General features: G+C 40.4%; 1 protein-coding gene across 1 annotated transcript; it reads left to right on the forward strand.

Moving 5' to 3' along the window:
* The first annotated feature begins 405 nt into the window (after positions 1-405).
* On the forward strand, positions 406-20,237 carry mmp15a (matrix metallopeptidase 15a). The gene is made up of 10 exons (XM_075469348.1): positions 406-1,219; positions 5,044-5,192; positions 5,866-5,988; positions 6,078-6,394; positions 6,756-6,917; positions 10,762-11,165; positions 11,294-11,432; positions 14,093-14,243; positions 14,385-14,500; positions 16,026-20,237. The coding sequence occupies exons 1-10, from the start codon at positions 1,112-1,114 to the stop codon at positions 16,502-16,504; spliced, it is 2,148 nt and encodes a 715-aa protein (XP_075325463.1). The 5' UTR covers positions 406-1,111; the 3' UTR covers positions 16,505-20,237.
* The last annotated feature ends 2,636 nt before the right edge of the window (positions 20,238-22,873 follow it).

A 22,873-nucleotide genomic window follows, 5' to 3' on the forward strand; every position in this document is an offset into this window, starting at 1 on the left:
TACATCTGTGTCACCATTTTTCTTTTAAATAAAGGTGCTTAACTCTTCACACGTGCTGTCACGTCTCCCAGTCGGACAGAAATTATGGCTGCTTCCATAATGAATGGTCACATGACAATAAAAGTGCACGGTTGCCAGGATACAGAGGGTGGGTCAACTTGCCCCCCCCCCCCCCCCCCTGCTCATTCTACCCCCACTCTCACCTATACATCACATTAAATCAGTAATCCTGGTTGGTAAATCAAAGAGCACAATGATTTGATTAGAAACACGTGCGCTTTACCTGTTCTAAGGAGGTTCACTTTGTAAAACTATTTTTAAAATCCCACCATAAATCCAGCTGCAGTTTCCCGTTATGAACAGCAGATGGCTTCGCCTTCTCTGGCCCTCTAATGTGGGTCAGCTTTATCGGAGGGAGGACGCCTTGCTCATTGGAAATCTTAAAAAAAAAAAATCCTTTAACTCTTCTGCGGTTTTGACGATGGCCTGAAAGTTGTTTTCGGTCGCTTTTGCTTTCTTTTTAAAGGGAGCTTAGGTGGGCTCCTTGTGCTTGACACCGCAGATCAAGCGTGATATTTGCCTTGTTCATTTCGGATGTCACCTTTCGTGTGTGTTTTCTGCAGTAGGCTAACTTGAGAAACTGATTAACTTTTCGTGGTTAATATCTGTGCTCGGATGCTTGTGTTTGCAGAAGGAGACTTGCAGCAGGATTTCTAACTGCACTCTGCGGCTGATCAGCCATTGTGGACGTCGCAGAGGAAAGGGGCAAGGACTTCTTCATGTGCCAGCTGCGTTCACTGTATGCATGAAGCAAACAGTGGCGTGAAAGTTTGGATGAGCCACGAGGCTGCTGTCGTCCGACTGCCTGCGACCAAGAATCACTTCGATGTTCTTTCTATTTTTTATTGCACTTTAGTGCGTCTCTTTCTCTTTATTGTTGGACATCTTCGAGCCTTCTCTGCTCCACAAGCATGAGCTCATATCTCACTTGCTGCGGAAGTTTGTGAATAAATACAGGAGGAGGAGACGAGAATAAATCTTACGCGCTTGGTGTATTTATCACCTTCATCTTCATCCCTCCTCAAGTCTTCATCTGTGGTCAGGGAGGAAAATGGCATCCGAGCTAATGTGGATACAGATCATCATCCCAGCAGCTTATTTCTTTTCTCTGGTGGTCTGCGGCTTTGTGGCAGATGTGGAGGAAGGCTACAAAGCTGAGGTAAAGTGTTTTTTTTTTGTTTTTTTTTACACACAGTCATGTTGGGCACACTTTAACTCTATTTCAATATATGTCTATATAAAACATGTTGTCTGAGATCTATCTATCTATCTATCTATCTATCTAATCTAAAGTCCACATTGAAGATCAGACTTTGGACTTTGACATTGGAAGGCATATTTTAAGTTCCCCTCCACAGGTTGTCATTGTGACTCAGGTCTGAACCTCCTCAAAATGTTTTCTATTAACCGTTATCGACCCCTTTGGTTGCTACAAGGTCCGGTGCTGCATATTGACTGCTGCGTTTTTCCTACAAACTTCTCAGTTTTTCACACTGTGTGGAGAACTAAAGGTGAGGGTAATGTCAAAGAAACTTCCCAACCTATAAAACTTGCAGACTGTCACAAAGAAAAAGTTGTCCTAAATCCAAATGGAGACAAAAGGCTTGTGAAACGAATTTAAGAACCATCTGAGAGCTGTTGATTACTTAGAAAGTGAAAAAAAAAAGTGTAAACATGATAGAAGTGGTAGGAATGAATGTTTTCATAGTTTTTTTTTTTTTTTTTTTTTTTTTAAATCAATTGAATACTGTGTCTTATGTTTTTTTTTTTTAAGTATTGATGTAATTTTGGGGCAGATGAATCCCATTTTTTAATTAAAAATTTATTTGAATAAATATTCAACATTTTGATTAGTAATATTGTATTTAACTGCGTGGACACAGTCCACTTAGTACTGCCCTTCTTTATAATGGCGTTCTACCACTGCCTTGTCTAAATAAACCTACTCTCACGTTAGTTTTGCCTAGACTTGCCTAAAAACAATCTCCAAGGCTTTTCTTTCTTTGCATGTGCGTGCGCAGTGGTCTGTGTTACATGTGTGTTCTGGTTTGCGTTCATAGTGTGCATACATGAAAGTTCATGATCCAGCTGTGTGAAACAGCCTGCGGTGTTGTTTTTCAGCTCTGCGGCTGAGGCTTCTTCAAGGGCAGATATTAACACTTGACAGATTCCTTCCCCCTCAGGAGCCATCGTCCTGTTTGCCCGACTACGTGGCTCTAAACGCTCATTTTCACTGTCAGAAAACATAAAAAACAACGAGGCAAGTTTCAATGTGTTTTGTGACAGCGGCACACATATGCAGAGCTGTGTGTTTATCTTGTGTACCTCAGACTCACATTTATCTTAAAAATGGTCAAAAAGCTTTTAGTTTTCCAGTTTCCATCCTCTTCTCCTCGTCTTGGCTGTCAGTGCAAGAATGAAAGAGCAGGAATGTCGTAATGTTAATGCAAGCCATCTGTTTTATATCTCTTTCTCTTTTGTTTTAACTCCTAAGATGCTCTTCTGCTATTAGACCAGGGCTTGTTTATAGATAATCATAATGTTAATTGATCTAATCCTAAGTAACTGTCCTTGTCAATACACAACAAAATGACAGCAGTGACCCACTCTGTCACTGCTGCAGTTAGAAACACAAAAAATCCTAAAACTAAGCCTCACCTTATTAATAAGCTTGATGGGAAACATTTTTCAGAACGAGGTTTTGTTCACGCCTTGTGATGGACTGGCGATCTGTCCATTATGCACCCCACAGCTGGGATAGACTCCAGTCACTCTGGTTTGGAATAAGCAGGTATAAAAAATGGATGGATGGTTTTGTTCACACTCTCACTGTGAATGGAAAAAAGATGGACCCGAGCTCTTTGTTTGATATACATTTTTTATTTCTCTTTGCTTTTTGGGCTTATTGGAACCTCATTAGTATAAAAACTAAGCATTTTTTGACATAATGTAGTTTTAGAGGAACTACAGTTAAACAGAATTAACTACTGTGGTAATTTAACTCAAAATGTGATGTCCACGCATGTGGACGCGAGGTCCTAAGAGGGTATCTCATTGCTGATGTCTATACTAATATTATAGACAAATATTCCCTGGTTTACTCCTGATTTATAAGCATATTGTGGCGATGGCAAAACGGAGGGAAACAAAGTACAATTCAGACCAGCTGCTTTTTAGATAACTACGCAACAGATGCTATCATTAAAGCCAAAGTTGATCACTTTCTTACTGAGACTTCTAAAAATCATAATAATCCTTTTAAATTTGGAAAAACTATTAAATCCTTCGCTGGACATAATAATGATGGAGCTTCCACCCTGTATTGTTAAGGACTCAAAAAAAAATTCTAATAAAGCTGAGATGCTTGGTTGTTTTAACAAGCCTTTTTATTGCTTGTGGTTTCGTGTTTGAGTCTCTCATTGTTACCCATGAAGACTCTGCTAGTCCTCGCTCAGATGAGCCACATGTGAGTCACTCTTTCACTTAGTTCAGAGGTGCATAAAGCTCTCAAACTCCTAGATATTAGAAAGGCAGCAGGTCCAGTTCATTCTGGAGCCATACTTTTTAAAGCTGGAAGCTGATCTTATAGCATCACCATTGACACATCTTTTTAATTAAACATTACTTGCAAACAAAATTTCTTCTTTGTGGAAATCTTCCTTTGTTCTCTCCTGGAGAGCTAAACAACAATGGGCTCATCTACAAGTTGTCTGTCCTTGATAAGTTTCTTGAATCACTTGTTCGTGAACAATTGACATAGTTTCTAGTAACTAAGATAACAAAATATAATCCGTCTAGGATTGTCTGAACATATTTTGGGATGGCCTGAAAATGATTTATCTCAGTGTGGATGCAAATGTAGAAGTAAAAGTTATTACTTCTAACTCGTAGCTCAGTGTTACCAAGGGTATACCCCAAGGCTTGGTCCCGGGACCATGTATTTTCATTTTTATACCAACAGTCTTGATGGAGATGTATCTAATGCCAACTTCCACATTTTATGCTGATGATGCGTGATCTACTGTGCTGCACCTAAACCTAATAAGACTCTGTCAGCTGTCAGATTTAAAACTTGTTCTGAATGCCAGCAAAACAAACCTCACGATGTTCTCAAATGCAAGAGCAAAGCACTGGAATCTTCCGTCTCTTATTATTTTTCAGGGATATGCGAGTCTGTAGACAACAGCATATACCTAGGAATCGTACTTGATGATTTTCTCACATTCAAATGTGATTTTCAGCAACTGGTTGTTAGAATCAAGTCTGTTGCCACCACTTTGATGTCTGCTGCTGTATAGTGACGATGCATTGGTTAGAGTGGTTAAAAAACTCCTTACACATTACCGCACCCTGCATGTTCTGGTTGGATGGTCTTCTTTGTCCTCCCGTGGACTCAAACATTGATATATTCTCAAATATAAAGCTGTAAGAAAGCTATCTACAGACCCACATCCTTCTAAAAAGTCCTGGAAACGATTGTCTTTGTTCTGAAGTATTCTTTTGATCCATCTCTAATGCCTGCACTGAAATGGTGAAAGAAGTTTTTAAACATGCTGCTGTCTCTGCTTGGATTCAGCAGCAGAACTAACTGAATCCAAACGATTGGTGTCACTGGATGAATTTAAGCTGGTTTTAAACATGTTGGACAGAAATGTCTTGTTGAAAAATGCTTGATTGACCATTCTGCCCTGCTTGGCTTGCAATGATATTGTGATTGAACTATTTGGAAGTTTTGATGTCTTAAGCTTTTCATGTGTTACATTTTGATGTTGTTTAGTTCCTTTTTGGTGATTTCTGTTTGTATTGTGTTATCTCCATAGATTCATGCTGCTCTTTATCTTGGCCAAGACAAATAGTTTTTATTTCCTGGCTAAATAAATGCTTCTGTTGCTGTCAGACTCATGTATTTGTACCGCATGCTGACGTGAAAAAAATCCCTCTGACCAGCTTAAGCAAGTCTGACTTCATGTTGTCTTCACATAGGCGTGGCTTCGTCAGTTCGGCTACCTGTCCCAGGCGAGCAGACAGATGTCTACCATGCAGTCAGCTCAGATTCTGTCGAAAGCCATCAGCGACATGCAGCGTGTCTATGGGCTGGAGGTAACTGGTGAGATGAACCCTGCTACCATCGCGTAAGTCTCACATTCCTCTGTCGTGTTGTTTCCCTCACAGACAGGCAACAGTACAAAATAAAGCAATGAATCTATTACAAATAATTCTCATAATTTATTTGCATTTTTTTAAAACTCATCTTTCTCGTTTTATAGGATAAATTCAGTGATAATTGTTTTAGGCTTTGAGATTACAGAGCAACAAAACTCAGCCACCAAATGTCTTGGAGTAATTTCCCCTCAACACATGGTAATGATACCAAATGGAGAGGAGCCAAGGGAAGTGCTTCCCTCTGCCCTCAGCCAATAAGCTTTCTTGGAGTTTAAAAGATCTGCACCAACATTTAATGAGTCTTGTGTTTTTGTTTTTTTAAATTGTTACCACTGTTTGTAGAAATAGTCTCAGATTATTGGGATATTTTTGTTGCGATAAAGTGATAATTAAATTTTGGGTATATCACGTCTGTATCACTGATGAGACTAATTTTGCCGGATCTTTGCATCATTTTTTGTGTATATATATTTGTGTGTATAGTTGGTTATTTTATCATTATGGCTGCTGTATTTTTTTAAAGAATAACATCAGATCTACTTATGTCTGTTCTGCTTTGACATAAGCTGCTTACCTGCATGAAGGGAAGTGACCTGGCTTGCATTTAATAGCCTCTGTTTTTGTGTGTGTTTGGCCACGCAGGGCAATGCGTCGACCTCGCTGTGGCCTCCCTGACAGAAAACCAGGGCTGCAGTTTCATGCATCCAGAAAGAAGCGCTACGCCCTCACTGGGAAGCAGTGGGACAAAGACCACATCACTTACAGGTTTCCAACACTTTCACACGGAAGTAAAACAACCGTCAAGCAGAATGTTTCGCATTGCAGCGCTGATAAGTTTGCTCCTCTGGTTCCAGTATAATGAACCAACGTATGCCCTCCTCGCTGGGAGAGGAGCGGACCTACGATGCGATCCGCAGGGCCTTCGAAGTGTGGAGACGGGTCACGCCGCTCACCTTCAAGGAGCTACCTGCTGAAAACAACATCAATGGCAGCCAGGCGGAGCTCAGCGACATCCTTATGTTGTTTGCCTCTGGTTTCCATGGTGATATGTCACTGTTTGATGGTGAGGGTGGGTCTCTGGCCCATGCTTACTATCCTGGACCAGGAATAGGCGGAGATACACACTTTGATGCTGATGAGCCGTGGACACTGAACAATGAGAATCCAGAGGGTCAGTGGGTTAATTTTTCTTTTTTCTGTAATTATTTGCTTTGTTTTGTTTTTTTTTGTGGTTGTGTTTCATGTTAATTAACTGTGCTACAGCCTAAAAGGTTTTCTGAACAAATGTAAACAACTAAAAATTGAATTCTTCGACAGCTGTAGCTTCATTGATCTCTTGCTGACATAATCTGACTGTATTTGCAGAAGTTATTTCCATGATTTTAATTGAAATGTTCTCTTTGTTGGGCAGGTTGTCACACTTTTGCAGTATCTGTGTAGGAAATGCACATTCCATAAATGTGCATTTTTTTCACATCTCAGAACTCTTTGGTGACTTGGTTCAAGCTGAGCGTGTCTCACTTGTCTCGTAGGTATCGACCTCTTCCTGGTTGCAGTCCATGAGCTCGGTCATGCTCTGGGTCTGGAGCACTCTGATAACCCCAGCGCTACGATGGCTCCTTTTTACCAATGGATTCACATGCAAAACTTCACACTGCATGATGATGACATCAGAGGAATACAGTACATATATGGTGAGAAGCACATATTGTTCTACCACAGTCTTTGACAATACAGTTATTTAAAGTCACTACCACCAGAATTTGGTTAAACAGCTGGAGGTGGCTGAGGCTTAAGCGGTAGACTGGATCATCCATTAACCAACTGGTTTGTTGTTCAGCTTCTGGCTTCTCCTTTCCATATGTTGAAGTGTTCTTGGTTAAGACATGATTACCGCTGATGTGCCTGTGCTGAGTGGGTGTTTGTGATAGAAAGAGTTCTGTATTTGTGTAGTGAGAAAAGTGCTGTACGAAACTAGTATAAAACACATTAAGTGGTCCATTTAACCATAACAGCTCTATATCAAAACAATCCATTTCACTCAAGACTGCTGTGATCCTGTAATGGCAGTATTTTATGTGATGTATTGCAGAAATATCCATCTTGCTCTGTGTGGAATGAAAGAAGCTACATTGGTCATATTGTGGACACACTAACTGATGTAAATTTATTAGCTGCAGAACTGTTAGCCTGTGTTCATCAGGAGCCAAGTTTTCATCAAATTCAGCTCATTATCCTCATGGTAAAATGTGCTTGCGCAACTTTCCAGTGTTTTTTTTTTTTTTTTTTTTTGGTGTTACAAAAGCACGCTGGCACTGCTCAGTATGAGTAACATTTTTGTAGAGATTTCTTTCCATCTGAACACTCCCCAAATAACAATGAATTGACTTTTATTAACTTTGACTAATTTTAACAAAACAATCTGGCTGAAATGTTGCCATGCCACCTGTTTGATGCTGTATTGCCGACTTGTTCACTTATAAGGCTGTAACACAGTCGTGTTCTTGCGTTTGTCTTCATAGTTTTTTTTCTGTTCTTATTATTTAGATTTAATCTTGTAAGTCATGATTAACATGTAAGACCAATTCAACAACCTCAACAACGGCTTTTTCAACCATTTGAACTAATCTCCCCTCTTTCGAGGATTTTATCTGTCCTCCAGCCATTGTTCTGCAGGGTCACACAAACAGCCTCACGCTGCCTGTGGATTGTGTGCAGGGGACAGACGGCAAAACAAAAAAGAAAAAACAAACAGTGAACACCACGTCTTGGCTTCACACTCGAGAATCTTTGGCTCTGAAACCACTGTGAGGTTAGAGGGCAGAATGTCAGCTGTAATTTGAGGGTACATCACACTCATACTTGTATATTACATCTGGAAATTTGTCAAATGAAGACAAGAAGGTTTGAAAAGAAGCATTGTGCACATGAGCATCTGCAGCAGACAGTGGACCTCACTCAGAATGACATGTCATGCATGCTGTTATCATGCACTCATCTTTTTCTGTCTGAATGGATGGCATTGTTAATTGACACATGAGATATTTGCGTGTATTTGAAAAAAGCACAAGAGTGTATGCATGTGTTCTTGACATGTATGTTTCATCTTTCAGATTTGTTTCAGCTATTTTTTTTAACACCTAAAGACATTCTTTTCCTATAAAGGTTTCCTTTGTGTCGTGCCTTTTCCTTTTAACTGCATGCCGTTTTGTCCAGGTCACAACTCTAGTGTCAAATAATAGAGCAAAAAGTCTGATTCAGTTTGGGAATGTTTTTGTAGTTTCAACAGAACCAAGATCTTTCCACACCCACACAGTTCTGGCTCATCAATGGGCCCACACTTACAGTTGCATCAGAATAGAATTGAGTTCTGGCAAAGGAGAAGTGAACAAAAATCTTGTAGGCTCTGTGCTGTAAATACCGGGAGGCAAATGTTTTCCCAGAAATTATACAGTAGTTTCCTTTATTAAACAGATCTAAAGCAATCTGATGGAGGAAATCCATGACTGGTGGAGCCAAAGGATCTGATGACTAAATAGAGACCGACGCAGCGTAAACTTTATTGGTGGAAATAAACATTTGTTTTTTTTTTGTAGAACTTCTTCATAGAAGAACCAAAAGCTTTGCTGTTTTCTGCCGACCAGATCAGTTTTCTTTTGTAAACCACTCATCTGTTTACTTACGATTAGATTTACTGGGAATTTACGGGAGTTTGCATATTCTAGATAAGTGCTGGGGCGCTGATTGCCTGAAGTAGCTGCCATGTAAATGCACCAAAATTATACGCAGATCTCTGCGTCCGTGAGCCTGCATGAATCATTTGGCAAAAAGGGGATTATTTAAAGCATTTCAAAGATCAAGTAGAAACAAAGTTCAGCAATGATTAGTTGCATTAAGCGATATTGTAACACAAACAATGGCTCAAATGACGGTCATTTGAAAAAGACCACTTGCGGTGATAAATCCCCGCAGAATACAACATGCAGTTGTCTCACCTCTACAGAACATTTTCGCTACTATCTTGGTTCTGTCCCTCCTGTCATCGGCCATTTTTTTTAACCCATCACATGGCTGCTGTTTGCAGCTAGCAAGCTTTCACCACCTTTCACAGCCCTAACAACCTGCACTGCCTCAAACAATAGACAGATGAAGTAAGCAGCTAACTGTTGGATGTCTTGTAGCATTTAGCTGCTGATGAAACAGATATTTTCCCCTTGAGCTTGTAGAGAAGAAACAGAGCTATTAGGAGAATCAATATCAGACGTGTACTCATTTACCAACCCACATGTGGCCAACTGTGGGCGTCAGACTCCTATTTGTTCTTATTATAGTAACTGCAATGGAGTACACTTATAGGATGGTCCACAGTTAATTGTTGTCAACAAGAAATGGGTATTTCTGCACATGCTCAGTGTTAACCAAGTCACATTGACCCTACTTACTGTACTTATATGCTTGCTGACATGCAAGGAACAACACTACATTCACATCTAACTAATGCTAATGTCCTGTTTCCTAACACATTTAAGTATCAATCACGATTATTAGGACATATTCAGTGTTGTGTCGACAGGTTTTCCCAAGTTTAGATTAAATTAATTTGACTGATGTGCATTTGTGATGTTTGGATTGTATACTTTCTAACACTGAAACATAACGGCAAGCATTCTGAGCAGGGCATCTTCCTTTCTTTGAATGGAAACAATGACAAACTTCCACTGCGAGCAACTGACACATCTCCATTGTCTGTGACGGAAATAGCCTGCCATCATTTCATCCCTTTGGGAACTTTTCCAAGGCGTCTAAAAAAAACTATTTAGTTTATACAAAAATTCCATTGTGTGTGTACAGAAAGTCAAATACAACACTATCAAACACAAGATTTCAGCAATTAACCAAAAAAGGGTCATTTTAAGTGAGATTAGTGACCATAAAGTTATTTGAACACTCTTGGTTAACATACTTTGACTTGAACTTTAATGCACATTGTACCACTTTAAGATGCTAAGAAGTCAATGGAAAATGAGGACTCTTGAAAATGAAAACATCATGAGCACTATTGCTGTCCAAAAATGAATACTAAACTGCTGCAAAGGCTGAAATTCTCCACTCAGCGATAGCTGAGTTACTGGCCAGGATTGACTTTGATTTATTCCTTGCTATATTTTTGCCTCCTGTAACACAATACACCTTCAAGCCCATCAGCTGTCCACACATGTTATGTAACTGGCTGTATCTGTGTGTTTTCTTCTCTTAGCAACCAGCAGAGCTGGGGGTTTTTTCCAGGCAGCAGCAGCACAGTGACACTCAGTCAAATGAGCTTTAAGTCACTCCACAAAATGGAACATTGGGCTCGCTTTGATAGAGAGGATATTGTAAGGGAAAGGGACAAGAGTATAAAAGAAATAATGAATGCATAAAGTCCCGCAGCCAGCCTGCAGGGATTCTTTCATTCAGAATGGAGCAGTTTTTCCATTTGGCTGTGAGGTTCAGTCTGCACCATTACTGCTCTCAGCACCCCCGTCTTTTCTTTCTCAGGTCCTCCACTAATCACTGATGCTTCACCCACTTCTCCTCCCGCCCCTGATGACGAACCCAATGATGACGAACCCAATGATGACCCCCCCGCCTCCCCCTCTACTCCTGAAGGTGAGCCCACCTCCTCCTCACCCACCAACTCTCCACCTGAATTGCCAGACCCGACCGAGGGCAGCCTGGATCCCCCAGCCGAACCAGAGCCAAGCCCCACCTCACCTCCTACCCTCCCCACCTCCACTCTCACCGACTCGCAGCCTGAGCCAGAACCTGTCACCCCGCCGGTTAGAAAAGACACCCCTCCTCCACCCAGGCCTCCCAAGCTGCCGGACAACCAGCCCCCTAACATCTGTGATGGAGACTTTGACACAGTGACCATGCTGAGGGGGGAAATGTTTGTTTTCAAGGTGAATAAAGCCCTGATGACGGAGACTTTTGCACAGGAAAAGCTATTAGACTGCTTAGGCTTGTGCAAATTGTGACAATAATTTGTCCGCATGAACAGCAGACCTCATTATTTTGCTTTCTTTTACAGAGTCGCTGGTTCTGGCGGGTACGCAGGAACCGAGTCCTGGATAATTACCCGATGCCGATATCCGTCTTCTGGATCGGCCTCCCCAGTGATATTGACGCAGCCTACGAACGCCACGATGGCAAATTTGTCTTTTTTAAAGGTATGTCACGCCTGTTTATTATCAATAAAATCTGTTAGTTCACAAGCGCAGCACCCTCAGGCTGAGCAGATTATATAAGTTTTTGGAGGTGTTTCCTAAACTTTTTTGATAATAAAGCCCCTTGCTGAAATGCACTACACCTGGATTGTTTCCTTCTTCTGCATCCCCTTTTGCTGGAGCCAGTGTGGAGCATTTTAAGAGTATAACCTATAAACACAAAATGAGGAGGAATACACAAGCCTGTGCTTTGATTTAAGCTGGTCAGATAGAAAGGAAACAGTGCAAACACAGCAGTTTTTCGCCACACAGCTTGATTTATGAGGAAATGGTAATAATTCAGCACAGCTACAGTTTTTCATATCTGACAGACACACACAGAAATGTTAGAAAACATTAAAAGGGCTATGAAAAAGAAAGCGCTCCCTTTAGCCAAATGATTCACTGACAATCTGGCTGCAGATTAAGAGGCAGTTTTATGTTTGTGTGTCTTTGCATCACTACATTTGTGAGTTTTAACGTGTGTTTGCGGGTTCACTGGGTGTCATGAACGAGTGCAGCGTGGCAGCTGTTGTTGGCCCAGTGCACTCCAGATGCAATCCTCTCATGAGAGAGCAGGAGGATTGCATCAGCCTTCTCTGCACTACACTGCTCCAGATGCAAACAGCTGTGGTTCTTATTCTTTTACACCGAGGCCTCACGCTGATTTGTCATGCATTGTAGAGATTTCTGGAGCTTTTGATCACAGATTTAAACTCATTAAGCCGTGGAAGAGTTGTGTGCAATACTGATACCTGCTTTTGTGGTTTGTTCACATTCTTGAGAAGTTAAAAATGAGCTGAAGTTGATTTTTAAGGACATTTAGCAAGCATCTTACTTTGTAAACACTTTCTGTATACAGCTAAGAGGATTCTTATCCATTCTTCCCTTAAAAGGCTTCAAGTAGAGATTTTCTGCTCATCATTCCTCTGAAATCTGTCCATAGATTTTCAATGGTGTTTAGTTTGGGTCAGAGCTTTTTATTAGTATATCTTTCAGACTTTCCTGGTGCTTAATCTATTTTTCCTTTTTCCAGTGAAATGTTCCCCACACCGCTGGCTGCAGCACGTCCAAAGCGAGACCAAAATGTGATTAATTCACAGCATAACCCCATTATAAGATGAACTTAGGTACCAAAACATTATCTATTGGTTTGGCTGTTGCTATCTTAGGTTTGTGAAGCCATAATAATCAGTGGATCTGAGAGAAAACTATAAACTATTAAAGGTGGGCTTACTGTTGCCACCAGGTCTTAGACATGAAGTCAGCTATGAAAGGCTTTAAAAGTACAATACCTCAATTGTCTGCAGGGGCCTGGCTCAGAACTTCTCTGGTTCCAAAGAGCTCTCATTTAACTTAACTTGCCTCATGAAGTAGTCAACTCTTGGTTGTCATTTGGTGGTATTATTCCCTCTTCCAGTTTCCTATTATTCAGAGCAAGACTAAAACATAATCAATTCACTTCTACACTAAATACAAGATGATCCTTTAAGTATTCAGTCAATAGATTTTTCCTACAAGTCATGAACTAGATTCATTCTCTTAAACAGCGTGCTTAGGTGTTTCTAAAATGATTCCATAATTAAAGTAGATGCCGAACCTCAGAGATGCATATGTTCATTCTCATGTCCAAATATGGTCACTTCTAGCTCCTACCTGTCCATTTTTCTTTTTCAGAAGGAGAGGTGCTCATTCTCATAAAATTGTGTTCATATTTTTCTCCAGACATCCATTTTTTCTCATTACTGCTAAAAACTTTGTCTTTAATTTCATAAGTTCAAATGACTAGTTGACAAAAATACATCTTTCTTGTTTAAAAGTTGATTTGAAAACATCTTTTGCTGTAGTTATTACTTCCGATTAGGCATTAGGATGATGATTTTGTTGGTGTTGCTGCTGAGCGGGACACAGCATCACCTCTCCAGAGTCTGCTAAATGATCCTTATGGTCCTTTGGGTCGAACAAGGCCTTTAATTTGCCTTTTAATTGATCCCATGAGCAGTTCTATTGGAAAATTTGAGTCTGAGTTTTTATCAAGCTTCGAAATTTGTATCACCTGTTCTTTCCTAGCAATGTCTGTGGACAAGCCATCGCTGTAACAAGCTGATAAAACCATTCAAAGTCAATGCATCATATGCATGCTTTTACCTTTAGAGGCAGATGTCCTTTTGGAGATCTGTTTTCTAACTATGCATGGTAAGAATTTTCAACCAGGGGTGCACTAGCAAAAGTATTTCACTCTATGTGAACGCCTATCAGCAGAGGTTCAGTACACCATTTTTCAGTCTCTTGGCAGTGGAAGTGGAAAGTGGCTTAAAGTGTGTCCAAAGGTTAGGTTTAGGGGAGAAATTAGCTTTCACATAAGGAAATCTTGGAAAATTTGCTTATTCCTACCAAATCACTGTACTTGTCCTTTTTATTTTTCCTCTGGAGTGAGTAAACCCCATGACACATAAATGTGTTCTGGCTATTGCTTTCTTTCATCTGGTCTTACTTTTTCTTTGTGCTTTTCGTCTCTGCTTATTCGTTTTGTCTTGTATTTATGCTCTCTTACCTATTTGGGACGGTTATATTGTATGTTGTACAGTCTCATTACAGAAGTAACTGTCCCTTTGCCCCTACAGATGATAGATACTGGGTCTTCAGGGAGGCTGATGTGCTGCCAGGGTACCCGCAGCCCTTGTATGAGTATGGACGAGGACTTCCTACACACAAGATCGATACAGCTATCTGGTGGGAGCCCAATGGATACACATACTTCTTCACAGGAGACAGGTATAATAATGTGGAAACACGCAACAAGATATGAGAACAGAAAAAATATTTTCCTTCTAATTCATCATTATGACTTGTTATTATTATTAGAGTTTTTTAAAATTTATTAGGAGACTTCTTGATAAATCGTATTGTTTGCAGGTACTGGAGTTATAATGAGAAGACCCGGACTACAGACAGCAACTTCCCCCAATCAATAAGCAAATGGGGCAGGATCCCTCTCTCCCCCAAGGGAGCCTTCCTCAGTGATGATGGTGGTAAGTAATGCCTTTAAACTGGGCAGTTTAGTTCGGAGGAGGGGACATCAGAGCAGCTTCTGTTTATGAAAATTACAACAAGCACCGGAAATCTGTGCGTTCAGTGTTGGAAGGAGAAAAACAGCATAGATGGACTGCACGGAGCAGACTTGGAGGAAGGGATATAGAGCAAGGTTAGCGGGTTGAAATGGGGTGTGTAAAACAATATACTGGAGGCGAGATAGGCCGAAGCAAACAGAGCAGCAAGAAGGGTGAGACGAATAGAGTGGAATGAGAGCTCTGGTTTGAGTGTTGGCCCGTCCTTCCTTTGGAAATTAGATTTGAAGCAGAGCTGTTTTAATTCCACTCAGTAACAGTCAGATCTCATCTCCACCCAAACTCTGTCTCTGCAAGCAGCCCTGTTTCCACCGCAGAACCATAAGTTCAGGCAGAAATTTACCTCAAGATGATGTTGTTTTAGTTGCATCATATTGGCAGCGAATGCATGAAGGCAATACGTCTTATGCGTTTGTGACTTGACAATTTTATAGTTTTATATAGACAGATTTATGGTGTAATGTCTGACTTTAACAAAAGTCACTATAGTGAAAAATGTGGGAACATTGCTCATGTTGAGGAGTGTGAGAAGGCTAAACCACTTTCTAAAGAAACATTCCAGTGCTTGCTATTTGTTTGAATAATAACTTATAGTTTTTACCCCTTTAAGTAAATGAGGAAGTTTTGAAGGAACACTTATCAGTTGATAACTTAGCTGATGACTATTTCCTGAGAAGCTAAATTTAAGTTTAGCATAAAGACCAGAAACTGGGGGAAACCAGATCCTAAGTGCATGCACATCTAAAACTCAGTAGTTTAGACACAGATACAAGTTTAATAAGTATGAATAAATCTAGTTGTAAGCCTGTTCCTTGGTATTTTTTGTATCTTTGAGCAGAACCAGGCATGCTGTATCCTCCTGTTTTCACTCTTTTTGCTAAAATAAGCTAAATAAGCTAACAGCTTTTCAAGATGGCGTCAAGTTTAAAAGACTGATATGATTTTGATGTAAATCCTCTCACAAACCAACTTTTGATTAACAAGGGGTTTCATTTAGTGTCTTAAGGTCTATTAGTTATTGTCTTGGTTTTGCAACCTAAATGCCTTTTCCCAAAAATAGCAAACCGGTATCGAAGGACTGAAATTAGTGGATTGTACCGAATTTGGCTGTCTAATATCAACATTATCTTTGTCAAAGTTCAGTATTAAACACGCACAGAACAGATTTAAACGCTGGGACCTTCGAATGGGGGCCTTGTCGGGACAGAATCTAAAATGAGGCACTTTCAAACCGAACAGAGAAGGAAGAAGCTGCAGCAATGTAAAGGATGAGGAAAATAATGGAATCTAATGTAATCTTACAGTATAAGATGCCAGAAATAGAATTAACCGCCACAAATGAGAATAATATGGGCTTTTTAATGCTCTACAAGCTCTATATTTCAATCTACTCGATTACTATAACCTTTTGCATCTTCCTTTCTTGCAGCTTACACATATTTCTACAAAGGTACCAATTATTGGAGGTTTGACAACCACAGAAAAGAAGCAGACAAAGGCTATCCTCGCTCTATCCTGAAGGATTTCATGGGCTGTGTGGGGGTCCCCGACCCAAAGCCCGACATCGACACGGAGCAGCAACCAGAGGATAAACCAGTTGATAAACCAGTTAACCCTTCAGACCGAGGCAAGGAGCCAGACAGAGGCCAGGACAAAGACACAAAGTCAGAGGAAGAGAAAACTACTAAGCCTGACAGCACAGAGGAAGAGGAGGACAAAGAGGTGAATGTAGTCGTAACAGTGGCCGACGATGAATCTAAAGTCATGACTCTGATCATGGTGACTGTTCCTCTGGTGCTCATCCTGTGCATCCTCGTCCTAATCTATGTAATCCTCAGGACTCTGCAGAACAAAGAGACACCAAGGGCCTTGGTGCACTGCAAACGGTCAATGCAGGACTGGGTGTGATGCATAGAATTAGAAGAGATAGAACGGGTATTCATCATTTGTCTGGGTCAGTCACTGCCGTCAGATTCTTACTTAAGGTGTGGGCAAAGGGAGAATTACACAATTCTGGGGCTTCAGAAAGCTGATGATGAGTTACCTCAATGTTTTGGGCCTTGTTATTCATTGTGAGAATTTTTATTGCTCATGTGAAATGCTAAAAAGTGGTGAAGTCAGCGTCTGTGGGGCCAAAGTTTCCCTCATTCTGCCCTTGAATGTAGCTTTGCCAAGTTTTTTTTCTGTGCCTTCCAAATGTCTGAAGTAGTTTTTCTTATGAAAACAGTCATGAAAAAGAAGGTACACCCTAATTTAGTTCTGAGTTTTTACGTATCAGGGCTACTAACAATTATCCAGTCCATTCCAGGTCTTTAAATGAACAATGACACCATGCCCTTATTCATTTCTATTCAAAATCTAAGCCAAAATATAGAAGCAGTGTGTGAAAAACTAGAAAACTCCATTATTCAGCAGTTTGTAAAACCACCTTTTGCAGCAATAACTTGAAGATGTTATCGGCCTCTCACATGGTTGTGGAGTAATTTTGGGCCACTCTTCTTTACAATGTTGCTTCAGTTCATTGTTGTTTGTAGTTGTTTGTTTATGCGAAGCTCTCTTAAGGTCCCACCACAGCATTTCAACCAGGTTAAGGTCTGGACTTTGACTGGACCATGTTCCTGTGGCTGCAGAACAAGCCCAGATCATCAGCCCTCCGCCACCGTGCTTGACAGTTGGTATGAGGTGTTTGTGCTGATGTGCTGTATTTGGTTTTCTCCAAAAACGTGCTGCTGTGCATTCTGAGCAAACATCTCCACTTTGGTCTGGTCTGTCCAAAGGACATTGATCCAGAAGCCTTGTGGTTTGTTCAGATGCAGCTTTGCAAACCTAAGCTGTGCTGCCATGTTCTTTTTAGAGAGAAGGGGCTTTCTCCTGCAACCCTTCCAAACAATTATTGTTCGGTCTTTTTCTAATTGTGCTGTCATGAACGTAGATACAGCTTATGTTGTAGCTGTAACTTTTGTCAGCTGATTGCTTGCTGTTTGTATTCATGTGTTGCTGAGCTTCCTTTGTTTGGTATGTGTGAATAAACAAAGAAGAACAGTGGCAGGTTAACAAGGGCATCTGTGAAAAAGGCGACATCATTAATATGTTTGCAATCGTGTTTATGTCCAGATCCGAGCCAGTCGAGTAATGCAAACAGTAACTCAGCTCAGCTTTAGTTATATATTAACATAACTGTGCACATATAAAGGTATATGAGTCATCAATTCTTGACCGTACCGCACAGGATCAGCAGTAAGACTTATTTTTTTCTCCCCCTCTCACAGTTGTCCTCTCAATGAAGCAAAAAAGAACAGAAAAAAATAGACTTAAAAAAAAATCTGATTTTGAAAAGGAAAGTAAAATGTGTCCCTCCTCAGATAATCTGGTAAATAATCCACCTTTAACACACACCTGATTGCTCCAGATCAGCAAACTGCCACAACATCTGTTTTTATAGAGGTGCTCATTCTTGCTGATAGTGAATGAATCAAATGTATTGGATCAGTAGCTCATTGGCTGCTTCTTATCCTCCTAATTCCAGGAAGCAGTACTGATGGACTTCCTTTTTTCCACACACAGCTTTTACATATTGGCTTAGTTTTTCCTAAACAAATGATGACATATTGTAATATATCATTTGTTGTTGTTCATCTTAGGTTGGATTTACCAAATTTTAAGACCTTTTTTTGTTGGTTTGTTTTTAATGTCCAGATACGTCAAACTTACGGTTGATAGAGGGTGTACATTTTTTCAAATGACTGTATATCCATCACGTCATGAAAGTATGATCTTTTAGGGACTTTGGGTGTGCTGTAAAGGACACACGACACACTTGAAATGTCCGTTTCTGTCAATTCTAGAGGAGGGTCATTGGAGTGAATTTTTTTGTAGCACAATTGCAGACAAAGTCGATAGAGCACATACACACAGAAGCACACATACACAGACACATGAGGGCTTTGGCCATTAAAATTAGTACATGTTAATATGAGCAAGTCTTCCATATGTTTGACAAAGGTGCTTCAACCAATCGTGACTCTTTTGATTCTGTTTAGAACAGATCATTTGCACTTTTAATTCTGTTTTTGTTGTCTTTGTTTTGCTGTTGTTTCCTCTCTGCAGTCATGTATGTGTGTTTGTGCAAAGCAGAGCTCTTTCAGTGACGCTCCGTCTAGTGCAGGAATGTTGGACAGCTGCGTATCCGCGACTGTCCGACTCCCACTCCCACTTTATGTCCCCCCCTTGCTCGCATATGCTTTTGGCGTCACATGATCTCAAAAAGCCCCTATCTGTACTCATTTGTGCATACATGTCCACATGTGAGACACACACACACACACACACACACACACACACACACACACACACACACACACACACACACACACACTACTTACAGAGGCACATAGAGTTTTCGTGCACAGACACACAGGCTCCAGCCTCCCCTCCTCCCACCACATCCATGCTAACTTCTCAGACTGCAACACTAAAAACACAATCCCAGCGGAGACATATTGATATACGACCGGTGCCAGTTCGGGGAATTATTCCTCCTTTATGAGAAGAATCAAGAAGAGTTGTTGTGTTTTCAAAATCTCTACTTTGTTACCCTTTGAGGAGTGAAAATTTAGCAATGGTATCCTTTCTGAATCACCTCTCTTTAAATGAAATAAATAGAGTTTAAGCTAATTATAAGTACCAGGGAAAAGACTGTAGGCTGCAGAAGAATGGGTCAAGGTCTGGTTTCCATTAAACCCACATGTTGCTGATTTAGTAGTGTCAGGCATGAGAGGAGGAGGGAGGCTTTTGTGGAAAAAAAAATGTAAAAGCATGGTAATAAGAACGGTGGTGAGTAGGGAGAAAAGGGGAAATGAGAGAATGAGATGAGAAGGAGGTGCAGTATTCTGTAGAAAAGGAGGAGCGAGGGAAGGAAGAAAGGAAAAAGGGAGGATGGAAGGATTTTGAGGAGGGGCAATGCTGGCATTGTGTCTCCTGACCTAGATTGGGCCACTGAGTCCATTTCTCTTTCTCAGCTCTAGTTTTTGTGCTGCTTGTTGTCATGAGTTGGAGGTGACTTCCTGGGCTATTCTTGCTTACTTATTTCTTCTCTGTCTCTGCTTTTCCTCCAGCCTTCTTCTTCCCTTTGTTTCCCCTCTCAGTTCTTTTCTGCTTTTGTTTCATTGCTGTACCTTACTGTGTTTCAGTGTTCCAAAATGTTTAAAACATTTTTCCTCCCCTTCTGTGGAGAGCATGTAACAGATAATAAATGCACAGAAACATCTGCAGGATGTGATTTGTTCTGGACTAATTGTCTATTTCTCTGTAGGGCATTCCACTATATTTCAGTCTGTCTTTACTTTGCTTCTCTCTGTAAAATTGTATTAATAAGTTAGTTGTTTCACGTGTTTCTCTTTTTTCTGTGATCATTTTTTATAATAAATAGCATTAGGAAAAGTTTTTAAAAATCTTTTACTTGCCTTTCTTACTCTACTTATAATTTTAGTTTTGTACATTTTGTTTCCATTGAGGTTTTTTAAGAGGAGCAGTAGATTATAATGAAAATGTTGATGCATGCAGGGCATGTTCTGTAAGGCCTGTGCACTCTTGTGTAGAGTACATTATAGGTTTCACAATAAAACTCACAGATGAAATCGCAGCATGTGTCTTCTTTGCTTCAGTTTTTGCCATTTCATGTTTTTGTACCCTCACACAGTTCAAGAGTTGATTCTACTTTTGACCACAAGAGGGAGTCGTTGCCTCAGGAATATTGTTTGTTATGGCTATTTCATGGCTAATACAGGTAATACATTGCACTTGACACTAAATACCAACAATGAAGTTAATAAATAAAATACATTAAATAAGTTTGTTCACATCAATGCACTTTAAAAAGTTTAAAATATTTAAAGGTGGGACCTTATTAAAAATACCTACTATAGTACCTTCTTTAAAAAACTGCTGCCTTTTTATTTTAAGGGCAGAGCAAGATATATGCTTAATTGATAAGGGATTACCACAAAGATCACATAGGGGAGGTTCACCTCAAGTTAACAAAAAACCATGAGTAAGTCAACACATTTTTTTATGTGATGGAAGTGACTTTTAGCGTTAATCTAGATGTTTATTAATGCATTTATTATTTTGAAATTTCTTTCTCAGGAACTGCCAAAGGCCTGGAAACCATGGATGTCACCAAATCCCTTGAGGTCTTTGTCAAGCCTTTTATGCAGCTGCTGTGTTGCTGCATGCTTGTGGATCCTTCTGCGCTCAGTTTGGTCTGCCGTGTCTGTTCATGAAAATCACACTCGCTTGGTTTGAGTTTAACGGCATGACTCCTGCCTTTATGCATATTCTTTTTCTTCACTCTAAGAAGCCCCCATGTTATCCATGTGTGCTGCAGGTTACTTTCTAATCGGTTTTTCAGCATTCGACTGAATATGAGCAGAAATGACACGCCTCATAATTCACCTTGTTTATTTTATCAGCAGTCACATTATCGGCCTACGTCGGCATACATGTCCATGCCATCACCAATGCAGCAGATGAAAATCAAAATACTTTGTATTAATATCTGTGAGTGTGTCTGTTGGCCGTCTACGGCCATGATACACCTATCTCATGGAGGATGTTCTGACTGAGCTGGGTCTAAAGATAATTTTCATCCTCTGCAGTCTTCCAGGCCTCCTGATGTTGCTGAGCTGCTTTCTTTTTTGGTAGGTCTGCCTCGTCTTTTTCAACCTAATGGTGGCCTCCACACTTGCATCAACATCTCTTTGGACTGCATAGCGAGAGTTCCCTTGAACCCTTGGGATTCACTCCAGATGTTTAATCATGTCAGAAAATAACAAGAAGACACCTGGCTGTGAAACTGCTCCTCAGACAGTTATCTGATCGCATTTAATCCTGCGTGAAAACAGAATGACTGTTTAGAAAAGTGCCTGGAAGTCTTACAACTAAATTAACATTTGAGTTAATACTCTTTAATTAAAAATGAACAGCTACACCCCAGTCACATCTGGATTGCATGATTTGAAATCAGTTGTGTGTTGTGCTGTATGCTAAGAGACAAAATTGCAAAACTGACATCCATATATTTGTGTGTTAGGTTGCACAGGAGAACAAAATACTAACACATCTCAAGTTGTTTTTACTGCTTTTATTTACAGCTTAAGTTAATAATTACGTTGCAGATTAAACTCCAATCAATAACTGGGACAGTGGATGAAGTGATTTATCAGCTATAGTCTGATGTATTTTTTTCACATATTGCAGCTTTTACAGCTTGCACACTGTGATTGTTTTCGCCTGCTGTGAGTGAGTGAGAGCACCCTTCTGCTTGTCTTTATGTCGAAGGTAATCAGGATAAGCCTCCATCACAGATCATCCACTGCAGTTTTACGTCTGCACCTGCTTTCTCTTTCAACATCTCCTCTTCTTCTCTTGAATCTCTCCCACGCAGCTCATTCTAGTTGGTAACATTGAAATATATGAGGTGTGAGCGGCTACAGTTTCCCAAGATTTGGAGATGGCTTGTGTTCACCGTTTCATTCTCTGTCACCTGTACTGTAACCGTCGCCAGGTTTTATCCAGATGTTCAGTTAGGATTGAGGCCAGCGCAGTGCTGCCATATTCCAGCCAAGGACCACGGGTCTGTGTCATCAACCTGTTCTCTCAGCTTATCCTGTGCTGAGCTGATAATGGGATCTGCCCGCTGCCTCCTGCCTCATCAGCAACCATAAATTGTTCTCAATTCTCAAATACAACCACAGTCCCCACGAGAATGTGGTGCGATCTGCCTCCACCACTTCCAACATGGTTTTTCCCCCCACTTGTGGCTTTGTGTCATTCTGCTTGTGTCCGCACGCTTATTCTGACTGATGATCTATACCTGTTGGCATCTCACCAAACTTTTATCATAGCAGATATTTGGTTTTACCTGCAAGTTCACAAAGCGACAACAAATACGCCAAGTCCTGTTTACCAGTTGGCCGTTAAAGGTCCGCCCTAAATCCATGTTAATCCTTTTCTCCTCCTCATCCCTCTTTCCTCACCTCTCACCCGTAGTGTATTTATCAAGTACTGAAATAAAACTTTTATGTACGCAGTTTGAGTTTTTCCATTTTATTCTTCTTTACACTTAAAACTCCATCATACTCAAGAAGGAAGTTATTTACTTTCTACTCAACTATAGTAATTCGACAGCTTTAATTACTTTTAATACTAAGATTGAATGAAAATTAATATCCAAATGTAATACACTGGGTAAACCAGTTCACATAAATAAACTATATG

The sequence above is a fragment of the Odontesthes bonariensis genome, chromosome 7, assembly GCF_027942865.1.
Source record: "Odontesthes bonariensis isolate fOdoBon6 chromosome 7, fOdoBon6.hap1, whole genome shotgun sequence".
Taxonomy (NCBI): Eukaryota; Metazoa; Chordata; class Actinopteri; order Atheriniformes; family Atherinopsidae; genus Odontesthes; species Odontesthes bonariensis.